This window comes from Vombatus ursinus, unplaced genomic scaffold (assembly GCF_900497805.2).
Source record: "Vombatus ursinus unplaced genomic scaffold, bare-nosed wombat genome assembly UNPS02006874.1, whole genome shotgun sequence".
Classification (NCBI taxonomy): Eukaryota; Metazoa; Chordata; class Mammalia; order Diprotodontia; family Vombatidae; genus Vombatus; species Vombatus ursinus.
Window position 1 is genome coordinate 4,688,975 of NW_020946652.1, and position 17,796 is coordinate 4,706,770.

General features: G+C 40.7%; 1 protein-coding gene across 1 annotated transcript in view; it reads right to left on the bottom strand.

Moving 5' to 3' along the window:
* Positions 1-17,796, bottom strand: part of FGF12 (fibroblast growth factor 12) — a 232,616-nt gene that overhangs the window by 178,141 nt on the left and 36,679 nt on the right. Inside the window, exon 2 of the mRNA XM_027848835.1 lies at positions 7,977-8,087. Within this exon, the coding sequence (XP_027704636.1) occupies positions 7,977-8,087 (111 nt within the window). The remainder of the gene's footprint in view (positions 1-7,976; positions 8,088-17,796) is intronic.

Genomic DNA, 17,796 nt, shown 5'->3' on the forward strand with positions numbered 1-17,796 from the left:
GAATAGTAAAGTCAAGAAAACCTGGTTTGGAATTCTACCTCTGTTACATCTAATTGTGCAACGCTGATCAAACCATTAAAATTATTAGGGGCCTTAGTTTCTTTGTATGTAAAATGTGGATAATTGTAGCACTGATGAAGTAAGCACTTGGCGGAGGGGACTGCCTTTTGCCTCTTTTTGTGCTTAGCACAGTGTCTGGTACATAGTAGGTGTTTAATAAACATTTATTGATTGTCTGATGGGCTGATTGCTATGTGGGTAAGGACTATGGTATGTGGACTGAATGTAGGAGCAAACTCAGTTGATGTGCCATTTAGTTTTACTAGAACGGTTTTCTTTTTCTTTTTCTTTTTCTTTTTCTTTGTTTATAACATTGTTATGCTAGGTAGTATTGTAGGAAGTGATATGTTTGTAAATGAAGATGATGTAAAAAATAATGCAATGAAGTATTGAAAAATAATAATATTGATTAAAAAATAAAATATAAGGATTGATTGAAGGAATTGTGGATTTTAAGAATGAATAAGAGGAAAAATTGTCCTTACATATAATTGGAAAAAATAAAATACTATTAAGAATAAAAATAAATGAAATGAGTTGGACTAAAAAAAACAGAATGGAAAAGAGAAGGCTCATGGGATACATGATAGTTTCTGATGAACTAGTACATGCTTGAGGGAATTGACTTGTTCTGGTTAGCCCTGGGGAAAAACCAAGGAGCAGTGGATAGATGTTATAAAGAGACAAACAAAGGATTATGTAAGGAGAACCAGTCTAACAATCATAGCTATCAAAAAGTGAAACTGCTTAATGAGGACTTCGGAGGTTAGCTCTTTCTGGATGCCTTGAAATAAAAGGTGAGTTACCAGTGCTTTGAGTAATGACAGGATATGATCCGGAAGCTATTTTTCTTCAGATATAGGTTGGACTAATTGGCCTCATAGAACTCTGCCAACTGTAAGATGATATGACTCTGAAAAACTATAGGCAATGGGAAAAGGTCCAAGAAGATGAGGGGACAAAAAAGGATCAAGAATGCAAGTAGAGGATTTGTCATTGGCAAAGAAGAGTGTGACCACTCCTCTGAAGCAAAATGGAGGAAAGAGATGTTGTGATAAATCCATACGCTCACAATTCCAGCTGTTTAGAAACAGGATGGGTTGCCCTAACAGACTAGCAGATTTCCCCTAATTGGAGGGGAAGGTGAGGCTGGAAGGCCAGTTACTGCATATGTTATAAAAGAGATTGTAATGGGCTTGTCCAAATGCCCGCTGAGGTTATTTCAGTTTTGAGATTTTGAGCCAGCATATTCCAGTGGAAAGGGCACTGAATTTAGAGTCAGTGTACCAAGTTCAAATATTGGCTCTACTACCAACTACCCGTGATCAGTAAATCTTCCAACAAAATCAAAATACATGACTAAGGACCTAAATGCTATACAGTGGGAAGGAGAAAATTCTTCATAACAAGAAATAAATGAGCAAGACTGAGGATAAGGACATGCCATTTTCATAAAGATCCCCATAAGAACTCTTTCTGGCTAAAAACTAGGCTGAGATGCCAAGGAGGAAAATTTCAAATGGCTCTGATCATGATAAATTACTCCCAAGTAGATTTAGATTCTACTGGGAATACAAGCTTTAAGGCAGGTACTGAGGCTTCTTTTGCACCTTCCTTGACAACTAGCAGAGCACTTCACACACAGTAATATTCTAAGAATACTTGTTGAACACAGCATTGAGGAGAAGAACCAACACGACTTCAAGTACGTTCAAACACATACTGACATTTCCCATGATCCTCCCAAAGCATAGACGTCAGCCATGTTTGCTTCCTTTTATGTGTCATCTGTCTGCCTTAGCATTACCACAATTAAACTTCTGACATCTTAGAATAATATCTGTCATCTGCTCACAAGACTGGTATCCCTCTCTTTCCTTCCCTCTGCCCTCTCCATTCTGTCTTTCATTTTGAATGGGGAAATCACAATTTAAAAATTTATATTTGTGTCTAGGCAGGATTATTCAAATTGGGATCCTAGCTTTATAGTCAGAAGATACTTCAGGAGTCATCTAGCCCCACAGCTCTTTGTCCAGAGTCCCCTAAGGGACGGAAGTTACTATAAGGAAACTGCAAATTCACATGAACTTCAAGCAATGCATTTGAGACGGTCTCTGAGAGCAGCAAAAGAGCACCCCATCTCATTCAATGACTCAGTATTCTAAATACCAAAGAAAACTTCAATAGACAGAATCAATACGATGTCTCATTCAACTGCTCATTGCTTTTTTTTCCAAATGCATATAGATATGGTTGTGATTGATAAAATATAAAACTCATTTAAAAGTGAGAAATTATTAGGATCTATGATCAATTGAGTTCCTCCAACCAATTAATAAAATTATAGGTATAGGAAGTACAAAAAGTAAAGGGTTTTCCCCTATCAGATTGTCACATGGTCCACATGTACTTTACATAGGTGTAATCTGAGTGAATTTAATAAAGGTATATTGAGGCACAGACTCCAAGCAAGATGAGTTTATTAAGAGTGACACAAATAACTGTTAATAAAGTGAGTCAGCTTGGCAAACTCAGCAAAGCCAGTGACCTTAAGAGAAGTAGGGAACAGTCTTTAATGATACACGGCAAAGCAGGGGTCATGGTAGATATGGAGAAAAGGTGATAGGTTGTAGGTTTGAGGTAAGAACATGACAATTGGCTATACTGAGAAAGGTGGGCTGGCATTCAGGGGAGGATAATTAAATTAAGGCATGCTCCTTGTTTTATGGGACCCATATGCATCTTGCAGTCTTTGCTAGGGGATCACAACTACCAGACACTGTCTACTTAGAAGAGATAAAACTCCCCTACTTCTGCCAAGAATGGACAACGTATCTTTTAGGAATGGTAGCAAGTTAACTTGTTGGGCTTAACACATATCCAGGAAGCATCCTAGGAGCACTAATATGAAAGAAAACAACTTTTCTTTTAAGCTGACTTTAAGCTATTTCAGGCATTTTCAGTCATGTTTGACTTTTGGTGACCCTATCTGAGATTTTCTTGGCAAAGCTACCTCAGAGGAAAAACTAAATTCCTGAGCTCAACTCAAGGACATAGAAATTTAGCTAAAGGCAGATGCAGACTCAATTACAAAAATCAATACAGCATAAAATCAATTACATTGTAGAATCAATACAGTAGAAATCTATGCATTAGAAAGTAGAGGGAGCATTAATTTTTATCTTTTCAGTTACCAATTAGGCCTCTAGTCTCTGACTTAATATGAAGTATAAATAAGCATCTCTTTTGAGATCTGTGAAGAAATTCTTTTTTATCAATTTAATGGAATTGTAGGGTGAGTAGTTATTGGATGGCTGAAGGCACAAGAATGATTCCAGGTGTACTTAAAAAGGAAATTAGCTAACTCTGAGATAATAATAAGAAAAATAGGAAGAACACTATTTATAAGGTTTAAGTTTTGCAAAGTGCTTTGCATGGGTCATCTTATTTTATCCTCATCAAAACCTTGGGAGGTAAGTATCATTATCCCAATTTTACAGAAGAATGGTACCCTGAGGCAGAGGTTAAGTGACTTACTCAGAGTCACACAATCAGGCTAGATTGAAACACAGGTCTTCCTAATCCCAGGTCCTTCACTCTATCTGCTATAGCATCAACCTTCCTAGGTTGAGAGATATTCATCTCAGGCATTAGAGAAAAAAACTCATATATGGAAGAAAAACTTAGTTCCTAAGAGGGACTCATTCTTCACTTTTCTCCTTATGTTTTTTCCCCCTACTTTCTATAGATCATCACCCTTCCTAACTTTTCTGAAGCATGTGACAGTGTTGACCACCCCAGACTCTCCAGATTTTCGTGACTGCTTGCTCTTACCTCTGTGACCATTCCTTAGTTGGTTTGGCTGGCTCTTCATATACATAATGCCTACTCCTTGTGAGTGTTCCTTTAGGCTCTGTCCTGAGTCCTCTTCTCTTTTCTCTTCTATTCTCTTGATCATTATATCAGCTCCCACGGTATCATTGATCTTCTCTATACAGAAGACTCCCTAATTCACAGATCCAGCCTCTTTTTCCTGACCTCCAGTCTTGCATCATGAACTGCCTGTTGTATATTTGCAACTGAATGTCCCACATACATCTCAAACTCAGAATGTCCGAAACAGAATTCATTACATTTTCCCCCTGAAATCCACTCTTATTTTAAACTTCTTTATTTCTGTCAAGGACACCACCATCCTTCCAGGCACTCACACTCACAGCCTCAGTATCATCCTCAACTCCTCATGTACATATATCTCATATAACCAATTGTTTGTCAAATCTTGTCAGCCTTCACCTTCACAGATTTTCCTGTTTATATCCCCTTCTCTTTAATCAGCTGCCCACCACCTTACTCCAGGGTTTCATCAACTCTTGCAATAATGTCCTAATTTTTCTATTCCTCCCCTATTCCAATCCATCCTCAACACATCCGCAAAGTAATTTTATTAAATTGCAGGTCTGAACATGTTATCCCCTATTCAATACATTCTGGTAATTCTATTTCTTCTAGTATAAAATATGAACTATTTGGCATTTAAAGTTCACCACAACCCATACCATTTATAACTTTGTCGGTTTGTTCCATATTACTTTCTTCCCCACACTCTATGATCCAGGCAGACTACCCCTATTGCTGTTCTTCACATACAATTCTACATCTCCCACTTCCTTGACTTGGCATGAACTCTGCTCCAAGCCTAGAAGGCTCTCTCTCTCCATGCTACCACCTTTCGGAATCCCTGGTTTCCTTTAAAACTCAGTTCAAGTACCATATCTGCATGAATCCTTTCTTGGTTTCTGTGTTGTATTTGATGTGCGTACCACTTGTATATACTTAAATATGTGCAAGATGTTTCCATCATCAGAATGTAAGCTCCTTGAGGATAGGGGATGCTTTACTTTCATTGTTGCATTCCCAAGTGCATAGCACAATCTCTAGGACAGAGTAGTGGTTTAATATATCTCTACTGATTGATTGATTCCAGAGCACAGGGAGGAGAGGAGATTTACCCCTCCTCCTAGTAGCAGAGAAACCTGCCTACTAGGAAATACTCACTCCCAGTAGAAAGCAGGGGAAGAGAGCCCATCCCCATTGTTATATGCAAAGGAGTGGTTCCATGAAGCCTAGTGAATAAACTTACCCAAGAAAGAAGCTGCAGTCAAAAAACCATGAAAAGAGAAAAGACATTTGGGCTTGAAAAGTGCTGAAAATGTGAATCACTTTGGCCACATGTATTCCCTGTATACCTGTGTCTTTACTAGCATAATCTCTGTGTGTCTGTTTGTAAGTATGTGTGTGTGTATGCATGTGTGGGGAGAGTGTGGGGGTGTGGGGGTGGGCATGTTCACTCTTCTCATTTATGCTGTATTGTGAGGGCAGGATGAATGCTTTATTATTATGATTTATGCTTTGCCATTTCAGTAAATACTTTTTTTTTTTACCTTTTTGTTTCCTCTGGCTTAATTTTAAAAGTGTATACACTGGTTGGGACTTATGACCTATTTTTAGAAGTGCAGATTCATAAAGTACCTTAAATGTGCAATAGTCATCTTACCAGGGACCCTACCTGTGAGTACAAGTCCAGAAGAAACACTACATATACAAATGTTTTGTTATCGTACATTTTCTCAATCCAAAGATACTAATATTACAACTACTGTCATATGGCAAAAAAAAAAATTATGATAAAAAAAGTTTGGACATAATGGTCTCTTCCAACCCCTTTATTTTACTGATAAGGGAATTGAGAAGCCAAGGGATTAAGTGACTTCTCTAAGGTCACACAGATAGTAAATATAAGAGCCTAGATTCAATCTCAGGCCCTCAAAAGTTCAAATTTGTGCCACTTTTAACAGTCTGTTTGAGCTTCTAGCTACAGATGATTTCCACACCTCATGAGAATTTAATGTTAAACCCTCTATCTACAGTAATAATGCCCCTGACCCAGTTTTAGAAGGGAAAGTATTTTCAAAATGGTTTTCAAGGAACAGTTAAGGAAGGGTTTACAGTAACCCACACCTGTAATATTTCCTAAACATTTGAGTGCCCAGTTGTCTGTGTCTGGATTAAGAGTGCTGCCTAGGTAACAGAACAAAGGTGGTTGTCCCAGATTGGGTGGTTTTTATTTTTTTCTTTAGTGGGGGGAGAGTAACTTACATTTTTACCTCTTTTTAAATACCATCTTCAAGTAAGGAAAAAGTAATTACATAAACACTAAGAAGGAAGAATCCTGGATTTATGACTATGATCTAATGATACCCCAAGACCAACCAGTTGCAGAAATCTTTGTAAGAACCACTGCATTTTCCATTTTACAAATCTGTCCCACATATGCACACAGGGAACCTGGACTCCCCAGGACCCATAGCCAGGTCTTAGCAAGGAATTGATATTCAGCAAGATGGAGTAAGAGCTGAGATAGCAAAGACCTTGCTTCTTTTAGAATACATAGCATTTCACAAGGTTTGATTGCAACTGACCCTGCACATCAGCTCAAGTGAACTGAGCTCATCTGCAAGGGAAGGCCAAGAAGAGCTTTTTACTTTGTTCACTGCTCTGCTCTCTGCAATCATTCTTCTATGTGTCTGCTATTAGTGAATGATTTTGTTACCTACCACCCTAACTGTTAAATAATGTCTTTTATGTACCATCTATGTAGGAGAGGAGCTTAGCTTCCTGTGCTCTATTTGAAAGATAGTACAGTACAATAGAAACAATACTGGACTCGGAATCACAGGAGATGAGTTCAAATCCTAGCTCTGACACTTATTAACTGTGTGACCTTTGGCAAGTCACTGAAAAACCTGAGCCTCAGTTTCCTTATCTATATGGACTAAATGATCTCTAAGATCCCTTCTTATCTTAAATTTATGGTCCTAGAGTGCATCTTCAAAATCTCAAGAAGAGGATAATTCAGTCTGACAGACTGGAGAGAATTCTTCTAGATGAGAATAAAGTTCTCAGATGGGATAGAATTGGCACCGGATTTTTATAGAAATTTGGCTTTATGTTTCCCTGAGGACTAGGAGTATGAGACAGGAATGTTTTGATGAATTCATCAAAATGGAAAATTGAGAAATGAGAAAATTGAGAAAATTGAGGAAATGGAGAATTGGAAAATGGGGAAAAAACTCTAGTGTTTGTTGCTATTTTTACTTTTTTTCCATTGCTTAGACCTAGTAATTAATAAACCACCTTTAATCAAATGGATTAACATTGCTCAAGTTCTTCAGAAACCTTAAAATATTTTACATAATGGTAGCTATATAGTAATCTATACTGGAATTCCTTCATTGTTGTTACCACTAATAATAATTAGTTATATTACCTTCATGAGCATAATAAAGAGTTTACTAGCCATTACAAGAACAACCACTTTGTATCTAAAGTTGGCAACTGTCGATAGTTGGATTTAATGCAAACATACAAACAGCTGTGATTCAGAAGACAATAATTCCCAAAGAGAAGAATTGAGTTCAAAGGCCCCCTCAGATAATGACCAGGCAATCCTGAGCAAGTCACTTAATATCTATGTGCCTCCGTTTCCTTAACTGTAAAATAAGGGTCTCAAAATCAGATGATCATTAAGGTTTCTTCAACCTCTGATAATTTATGCACGTAACTCTTCCTTTTGAGTTAATATTCTTTCTATTATCACTATGTGAAAGTGAGAAAGAGAGAAAGTGAGAAAGAAAGAAAAAAATGGAAGGAAGGAGGGAGAGAGAAGAGGGTAGAAAGATAGAGAAGGAAGGAAAAGAAAAAGGAAGGAAGGAAGGACAACGGACATAAACCTAAGCATCACGTCATGAGCAGCTTGGCATTTCATTTTCTTGTTACTGTCTTTTAAAATATGGAGTCTTAAAGATGGGCTCTATTGATTTCAAATTGGTCAGAAGCAGACTAGTTGTCCTTACTGTAGTCACTGTTCTCGTCCTTGGTGCCATCGATGGCTCCATCTGGGTGCATCTGCAGGAAATATCCCTGCTGGCTGAATAACCTTGTCACAATTCCTTTCAGCTGGGGTTCTGCAAAACAAAATCAAATAGTTATTAATTCTTTTTAATTAAACAAAAAGATGGCAAAACATGTCCACAAGTTGTCAAAAGGAATCCTGGCTAAATTATGCATCCCTTAAGCAGCCTGTCCATAGCACAATTCAATATGTATTCAGGAGAAAGAGTATCTAAATAATACTTTGTGGTTTTTTTTCCTTTAGAGGGAAAATCACAGTACTTTATGACCATCAACAAAATATAAATAAATGAAAGCTGATTATTACCCATTGAGTATCTAAAGGAATATAAAAGAGCTTTAAAAAAAAAAAATTCTCTCTGGCCTGTCCCTGATGTTGCAGCTTGAAGATAGGGTTTGGATTTGCAATTCGATTTCAGTCATTGAATGGGATGGAATTCTCAAAGCATCTCCCCCCCCCCCCCCATCATGATTTGCTTACATGGTGAGCCTAACATTGTGGCTGACCCTAGGCACTTTATAAATGGCTGTTGATGGCTGATCAGAAGTATGTGAACAGGATCTAGGGCGGTTCTGTTAGAGCCTTATGCCGATGCAACATCAGCACAGAGTATTCTCAATGATGACAAAAGAGGCCACAAACTGATAGCATTGCCGATTGAGATGACATGCGGTGTGCTTCAGATGCAAATGCTGAACCTTTGGAAATAGGACCCTAGCACTGAGGCAAATCTTGTTTAATTTTAATGATTGATATCAATTTTTTTTGTATTCTCAGCACAAAACACCATGCCAAACACAACACAAATTCTTAATAAATACTGGTTTGTTGAAAGATAAAAATAAATTTCCCTCCTTTCTATGGAGAGCTGAGAGACAAATGGGGTGGAATGGCATGCACACAGTCAGATAAGGTTATGGGTTGATTGGCTCTACTTAACTCTTTTTCTTTTTTAGAAGGGAGGGTTCATTGTTGACAAGAATAACTGGAGACATCAATGGCACAACAAGAAGGTATTGATCAAATTTCAAATGATGGTGATGAAAAGGAGGAGAATGAAAATGAAACGCACACTTCTGAAAAAATACAATGGATATGCCTGCTTTGTCCATCAAAAAAAAAAAGACTCAGAAAGAAGGAAATAATTGAAACAATTTCTTCCCCTGAATAAAAAAGTAACTTTGAAAAATATCATTTCCTCTAGAGAGTCCATAATAAATTATTCATCATCCAAGCTCTCTATTTCACTATGCCTATAAACAAAAATATAGGGATGAGGAAGGAGACAGGAAGAAATCTATGATGCCATTGTTGGGTAAGAGCACTAGCTTGCCTCCTAGAGTGCTGGTAGTATAGGCAATAAACTGACCTGTTCCCCCAACCCCAGTTATAAGCCCAATTTCATCCTTTGGTGCCCAAACTCAGGGACACGGAAAAGGAAACCAGAACTTTGGTGATCATTCTAGTGGTCTTGATCTACTAGAGGGTAAACCATGTCAACCATGCTGATGATTTTGGGAGGAATTAGAAAAAGAAGTTGGTATACAAGTCTACAATCTTCCAAGACATGAGAAGTGTCAGACTCAGCAGAGCCAAACATAGAACTTAGATCTCCTAACTCCCAACAAATATGAGTTCCGCTGGGACATCCTGTCACTAATGTCAAAAGAATGTAATTTTTTGGGCAAGGGAAGTTAGTCCATTCAAACAAAATGAAACCAGATTCTAACTGCTAATAGAGTGGCCTCAGGCTCAGAGAGGACAGTGATAAGTCACAACCCACCCATGCCTGCCTGTCTTGCCTTTGGGGCTTGGTCATGCATATAGTGTCTGAAGGGGATTTGAACCCAAATCTTCCCACATAAAGCTCAGAATCTGGCTACTCTGCCTCCCATCATGCCACTTACAGTCATGAAAGAATTATAATAAAAAAGGAAAGATTAGGTTATTTGGTTCAAAATGGAACTCAGTGGATGAAATTGTTACTTTCCCCTCCTCCAAAGGTCCCTATTTTTATTGAAGGTACTATCCCCTCCAAGCCATTTCTTTCTAATTTTATTCCCGTAATATCTTTCAAATGCCCCCCTTCTCTCCACCAATTCCTTCCCACTCTAATTGAAACTCTCCTCACTGCTCCAATAGAGTATTGCAATAATCTTCTAGTTGATCTTCTGCTGCTTGGGCTTTCCCCTCTCTAAATCATCAAAACAGAACCGAAATAAGATGACTAAAGGACAGTCTCCAACCCCCTGCTCCAAAGCTTCCTTCTTATCTGGAGGTTAAAATATCTGTGCTCTAAGGCTGGCATCCTAGGCCTTTGGTGACTTGGCTCTAGCTTCCTCTTTCCTTTGGTATATTACTCCACATTTAATACATTCCCAGTCCCAGCCAAACCAAATTACCATTTGATCTCTCATCTCTGCATTTACCTCCTACTTTTGTTCATTAGCACAAGCCAAGCTCTCTGCATGGAATGTACTCTCTCTTCTCATCTGCTTCCAAGACTCTCTATCTTCATTCAAGGTTCAATTTACATATGACACCCCTCTAGGTATTTGCACTGTCTCTTTTTCTTCAAAATCCTATGTAGCTATTTATTTATATCCCAATGTTGTATTCCCCCATTGGATGGAATCTCCTTGAGAGTGGGGCCTGATGTGACTTTGCCCTTATATTCTCAGCCCAAACCCATGTCTTGTCAGCTGTATGTAGGCTCTTCATATATGTCCGCTGAATTGAAAGTTTTGCAGTAATGGTCTTTTCCCCACTCATTTAGAAAACTTCTCAAGAGAACCCATTTCCATTGGTTTTCTGTACATGTGCAGGGAGCTAGATAAGCTGGGGATAGCACAGACTTTCCCTCTATTTCAAAGAAAGTGTGTTACTTGGGGGGGGACATTAGGGGAAACCAATGAGGCCAACTTATGGGGGGAAATGGAGAAGTTTCCCAGCTGGGGGGGGCAAACAGGCTGTGATTAGCATCACTGAAGGGAACTTGCACATCAAGGAGGTCACAGCTGCATCAGAATCTGTGGCCTCTCTGTGATATGAGGTTATTACACAGTGTCTACAAATGCTGTTTGCTTTTTGCCATGTTTGTTGTATTCATTAAAATAGTGTTTCTGTCATGGGAAACTCTACTAGAGTGCTCTGGGAATTGGGAATGGTAACTCCTGTTAATGTTAATGAGAGGCGAGCTCCTAGGTCCTCTGAGCACAGAGCTAGAAGAGGCCCCAAAGTCAATGGGAGTTGATCCAAGATCTTAAAAGCACTGTGCAAGTTAAGAAGGAGAGAAGAGATACTGAGCAGATGGCCTTTTATGTGTTTGTTCCTATGATCAAGTGTGTGGAGGTAACCTGTCCACATTTATCAATCTATAAACACTTGCTACTATGTGCCAGGCACTGTGCTACTCACTAGGGAAGCAAGACAAGCCCTGCCCTCAAGGAGATCATAATCTAATGGAGGAGTAAACATGCAAACAAACCTACATGGTACAAACAAGCTACAGACAGGATAAATGGGAAATAATTAAGAGAGGGAACATACTGGAATTAAGAGGGGCTGGAAAAGTCTTCCTGTAGGAGATGGGATTTTAGTTGGGACTGAAATAAAGGGAAGCCAGAGGGCAGAGGTGAGAAGAAAGAGCATCCAGCCATAGGGGACAGCTAGAGAAAATGCCTGGAAATAAGAGATGGAATGTCTTTTTAGTGGAATAGTAGAGAGGCCTGTGTCACTTGATTGAAGAGTATGTGGAGGAGACTAAGATATAAGAAGGCTAGAAAGACAGGAGGGAGGCGAGGTTATGAAGGACTTTGAATGTCAAGCAGAGGATTTTGTATGTAATACTCAAAGTGATAGGGAGTCACTGGAATTTGAATACAGGGTTGGGGTGGCAGGGCATTGACGATCAGACCTGGGCTTTAGGAAAATCACTTTGGTGGCTGAATGGAGAATGTACTGGATCAAAGAGAAACTTGAAGCAGGCAGACCCCCAGCAGCTATTGCAATAATCTAGGTGTGAGGTGATGAGGGCCTGCACCAGGGTGAGGATAGGGACAGAGGACAGAAGGAGGCAGAGTCAGGAGATGCTGTAAAGATGAAATCAACAAACCTTAGCAATAGATTGAATATAGTGGGTGAGAGACAGATAGTGAAGAATCCAGGATAATAACTAGGTTGTGAGCCTGAAGGGCTAGGAAGAGGCTATTGCCCTGTACAGTAATAGGGAAGGTAAGATGGAGGTGGGGGAGATTTAGAGGGAAAGAAAATGAGTGCTGTTTTGGACATGTTGAATTTAAGATGTCTGCTGGACATCCAGTTTGAGACATCTGAAAAGCAGTTGGAGAAGCAAAATTAGAGGTCAGCAGAGAGGTTGGGGCAGGAAAGGTAGATATGAGAATCATCACCATAGAAAGGCCAATTAAATCTGTGCAAGCTGACAAGCTCCCCAAGTGAAATGGCACAGAGGGAGAAGAGGAAAGAGTCCAGGACAGAACTCTGGGGAACACCTATGATGAACATGCATGTGCCATGCGTGCATATTGTATTGTGTATGTGATGATTACATGTATATGTGTATATGTTTATGCCACACATCTAGTATATGCATGGGTATATTTGGGATGTGTCTTATATAGTTTGTAGCCCTCTATGTTCTTGCAAATATTTGTAAAACAATTCCACAATTTAAGGCTGTAACAGAATTTGTTTCCATTCTATTTGGATATTTCTTTATAATGACTAGATTTTTAAATTCAAAATGCTTATTGATTAATTGATTACTTGCCAAAATTCTCAGAAAAGCATGCAGCAAGATTGGTCTAGATCCCTTGATTTGTTGTGACATTGCTGAGGTCAGAGTTGGGAGAGGTGGTTCAGGTGTAAAAGAATTCACTTAGATCTTCTCTGTAGCCATTGGTGATGAGTTCAGGGTGGACCCCAAGAATGTTGGGGTGCTACCTGAAATGATGAGGAATAGACATGGGGGTCCTAGTGTCTTGAAATAATTCACTTACACGGTCTCCAAGTTAAAGAAAGGCATTTATTGGGGTGATGCACCCAAGTGGGCCTGCTTCCCATGCGGCGGAACCCCAATGAGCTCTGCTCCATGTGGGAGGTAGAGCATAGGCCACAGGCCCTGCTCCAGGTCAAAGGTATGGTTTAAATACAGTTTTATGGAATGGGGGAAGGGGACAAGAGAATGGGAGGAGCAAGCATGGTTCCAAAGTCTAGGATATCAGGTAGTCTGGAGGTGACAAGCTAAGAGAACAGGAAAGGGGAGGGGAAAAGTTGTCCTGGAATTGAAGGTGCTTTGTGAAAGCACTCAGGGAAGTCCACTGTAGGGGCTTCAATGCGTAGTCTTCTTTGATCACTTTTCTGCCTGGCCACATTCTGCATCTGATCTCCTATTTCATGTCCTACTTGCTCCATCTGCCTCAAGCACTCTTTTCTACCTCATCAACATTAGCTGGCTACCCAGCAATGAAGGAAAAGAAAGCCAATTTAGAAAAAAAAAGATACCTGGTATCCTGGTTCGCAGGATTTAAGGAAAATCGACAAGTCATGAGTCGAGATATGGACATGGTGCTGTGGTCAAGTGAGGAAGTTAGCCCCAGGGGTCAGAAACAGAAGAATGAGCCTCAAAAACAAGTCTTCTTCTGGAACATCATGAGGAAAGTGACACAAAGCAAAGAACATAGAAAAAACAGGTAGGAGCCATGCCCCGCCCCCCAAGACCTCAGAATCACAAAAGAGGTTGTCTACTGAAAAAGAGGCTTACCATTGACTGCATGCTGCAGGTGGTGATTCCAGAAGAAAATCTGAGTGTGGGATATTTGGGGGTTGGTCGGTTTGTTTAACAACAGATTAGCACACAGGCATGAAAGCTTATGCCCCCACGTCTAGGGGGCACTTAATAAATGTTTGTTGGATTAGAAGAGATCAAGACTAATAAAATTACCTGATGAACAGAAACCCTTCTTGCATAAAATGACTTGGTAATAAAGGGACCCAGAATGATTTAGAGCAGAGAACAAGTCCAGATCTGCCCAGAGCCGTTCAACATGATGGATTGCCCACAATGGTTTCATTTTCTGTATTAAACCAATGAGAAACTCTAAGACCACAACTTTTATTCCCCAATAACAGATGTATATGCCACATACTTCCAAAGGACACCTAGTCAGAAGACCCGAACTAGGCTGCCTGGCATCTATAGGACCAAAGAGAAGCACCATATTCAACTTGTTCTGTTTGGTCCCAGACAGCAAAACCAAGAACAGTTAGGGTAGGGGAGTTTCAATGAAGACATTTAAGCTCGGTGAAAGACAAAAATGTGGAGAGTGGCCACTTCCACACAGAATTGCCCAATGGTTCCTATTGTCTCTACAATAAAATGCAAATTCTTCTGGCTATTAAAATCCATCTCCACCAATCCAAATCCAACTTCTCCAGCCTTTTCTTTCATTGCCCCATCCCAGTCCAACTTTGCACCCTAGCATCCAGCCTGACGGACGGGTGGACCGGCTTTCTTGCCATTTCTCACTCTTGACACACTATCCCCTCCCTCCATGTTTTCATGCTGAATGAGCTCCACACATGGGATGTTCTCCCTCCTTCCACTTCTTCTAACTCCTTATTTCTACAAAACCCAGTCCCAATTATAGCATATACACAAAGCCTTTCCTGATTTCCCTAGTCACTAGGGTCCTTTTCCAAATTATATTGAACTTATTTTGTCAGTGAACAGAGAGGGCAGGGTGGAGGGTGGATAGAGAGGAGAGGCAGGAACTGGTGGAAAGAGCATTTCATTTAGAATCAGTGGACCTAGGCTCAAATCCTACGTCTGCCTTTACCACTTATGTGACCATGGGAAGATAGATCAACCTCTCTGGTCCTCAAGTTCCTCAGGTACAATGAGAGTATTGGCTGAGATGACCATGCAAGTCCCTTAGACCTTTAAATCAAGGATTCTATGATCCCATGAAATACAGGTAAAGAACAAAGGATGCTACATAGGAATAGCAATATTGTAAAGATAATGAACTTAAAGTCTTAGCAACTTTGATGACCACAATGAATCATGACAATTCCAATAGATTTCATGAGGAAAACTGCTATCCACATCCAGATCAAGAGCTGGTGAACTCAGAGTACAGATTAATGCATTTTTCCTTTCTTTCTTTCTTTCTTTCTTTCTTTCTTTCTTTCTTTCTTTCTTTCTTTCTTTCTTTCTAGCAGACACATGACTAATAAGGAAATTTGTTCAGCATGACTACTGCTCAGTCTTTTTTTAGTTGTGTCCAAATATTCATGACCCCATTTGGGTTTTTTTTTTTTGACAAAGATATTAGCGTGGTTTGTCATTTCCTTCTCCAATTCATTTCACAGATGAGGAAACTGAGGCAAACAGGGTTAAGTGACTTGCCCAGGATCACACAGTTAGTGTCTGAGGCCAGATTTAAACTCAGGGAGATAAGTCTTCCTGATCCAGGCCTAGCACTCTATCCACTGCACCACCTAGCTTCATGACTATAAATATGTATAATAAGTTTTATTTTTCTTGCCTTCTCATTGGGTAGGTAGAGGGAGCAGAGAAAGAGGAGAATTTGCAACTAAAACAACAACTCTGCCTCAAAGAGTAAAGAAAGGAAAATTTAAAAGAAAAGAAGAAAAATGAGGGGTTTTTAGCTTGCAGAGAATATTTGAGTGAGGAGAGGGGGCAGAAAATAACAGCTGTCTTCCAATAACTGAAAGAGTGAGCAAACTGGAAAGCAAAGCATGGGATGACTAGATAACTGGAAAGAGCTGCATCTTTCGGCCTAATGAAAGGAAGGAAAGAATTCCCTAATACTTGCAGCTCTTCAGTAAGGAGAGCATGGCCCAAAGTCAACCACACCATTACTCCAACAAGATGCAGGAAGTCCCCATGGAAAGGTACCAAACTGTTGAACTAGAAAAGGCGTCGATAGAAGCACACTGTCCCACTACCAAAGGTCACCAAGAAGCCTGTCCTTCAGGGATGCTAGCAATCAATGGAGTGTTTCAGGAAGAAAGGCGCTGTGCAGGGGAGAAGGTGTTGTCTGCGAAACACTTGTTGTATCAGAGTGAAATGTATCAACTCCTTGAGATAAAGTCAACAACAAGCATTTATTAAGTACCAATGAATCAACCAACCAAACAAAGATGTAAAAGATTGCTGGGGGTGTAGGGCAATTCAATCTCCTTAACAATGAAGTAAGGTCCTTTTGAAGGTGGAGGCTGGAAGGTCGTCTATCAGGGAGCCTATGAGGAGATTCCTTCTGTGAAGCAGATGCTGTGCAAGGCTTCTTAGAACTCCAGAAACCTCCAAAGTCAGAATAGCCATGTCACTATTGGGGGGGGGCACTGGGTAACACTTCCTCCTTTCTTTCTTTGATGAGGTTTCTCATTTCATGATTGGAAAACAATGAAAATAAAATAAAATTGCTTTCTCCACCTCCATAGGCTCTTGGTGGGATAAGACAGGGTAATTAATGATGCCAAGTATCCAGAAGTATGTCATGGTCTGTAAATGCCTAGCATGGCACTGGACAGAAGCTGGCTATTTTGTGATCACTGGCTATTGCACACACTATTAGAGCTGAATGTTGCCTGCCAGATCTAAGATTGCCCAAGCTGCTGGAGCTCACATGGGCTCTTGTAATGTGGAAACATACCCTTCTGCTTCAAGATATTTCAGAAAACATCTGCGAAGGTGGGTGGAGGTAGAACACAGACGCCTGTGGAGCCCATCACCCTCCAAACAATGAAGGTTGGGAAATACCTGCATAAAAGAAATCTGAGCCTTTTCCGCAGGGAAACCGGCCTGGCAGCAGGGCTTGCCAAAAATATTTAGGGTTTGGAGAAATAGTGAGGTAGCAGTCTGGCTTCACCCAGTCCTGGACTTTGCCTAGAATTCTCTGCAGGCATGTGGGGTGGTGCAAGGAAGCTAGGGGAAGAAGAGAAGAGGGAAAAACGGGAGAGGAGGACAGTCCAGACAGTAATTGGGGGAAAGGGAGGAGCTGCGCATCGGGACCGGGCCAGGCTGCGTAACTGTCTGATCCGACATCCCCTGGAGCTCACAATACTGGGTGGCCTTCAGTGGCAATACACAACGGGTCTGAGAGTTCCCAGCCTTCTTTAGCCGGTGGGAGCTCCCTGAAAGCAGCCCCACCTGGCCCTGCACAGGACAAACAGAATTTCTCTAGCTGAAAGCGTTGTAGCTGCGCTTTCCTCTACTGAACCTCTTTGCAGCAAGGCAATGAGAATGCCATAAAAGATGAAGCTGCAGGAAGGGCCTGGGAGACAGCTGGTCCTCCCCTGGGGCACCCAGACTTTCCATGGGGCTTCCCCAGAGTTGCTGAGGCCGTATTTGAAGTCTTTTGTTGTTGTCGTCTCCCCTTTTTCCCAACCGGAATGCCTCAGGCCCACTGCTCTCTTTCTCCTGAAGTAGCTCACCTCATTCAGTGCTGCATTAAGCTGATGGGAGCAGCAGCCCCAGCAGTGGCCCTCAGGAACTCCACTTTCTCCAAAGCAGGCTTCACAGTGAATCAAATGACCTTGACAAAAGACAAGCCTTGGCTGCCTGCAGCCTCTGATCTGGGGAGAGAGAAGCATCGCATTTCCGCGAAGAGCGCTGTCCAGGGAAACAGCCAACCAATGGAAAGCAGGCACATAATTCCTGAGGCACAAAAGCTCATGGCAGGAGGCTGTCCCCCGGGCGTCCCGCCGACTTTCTC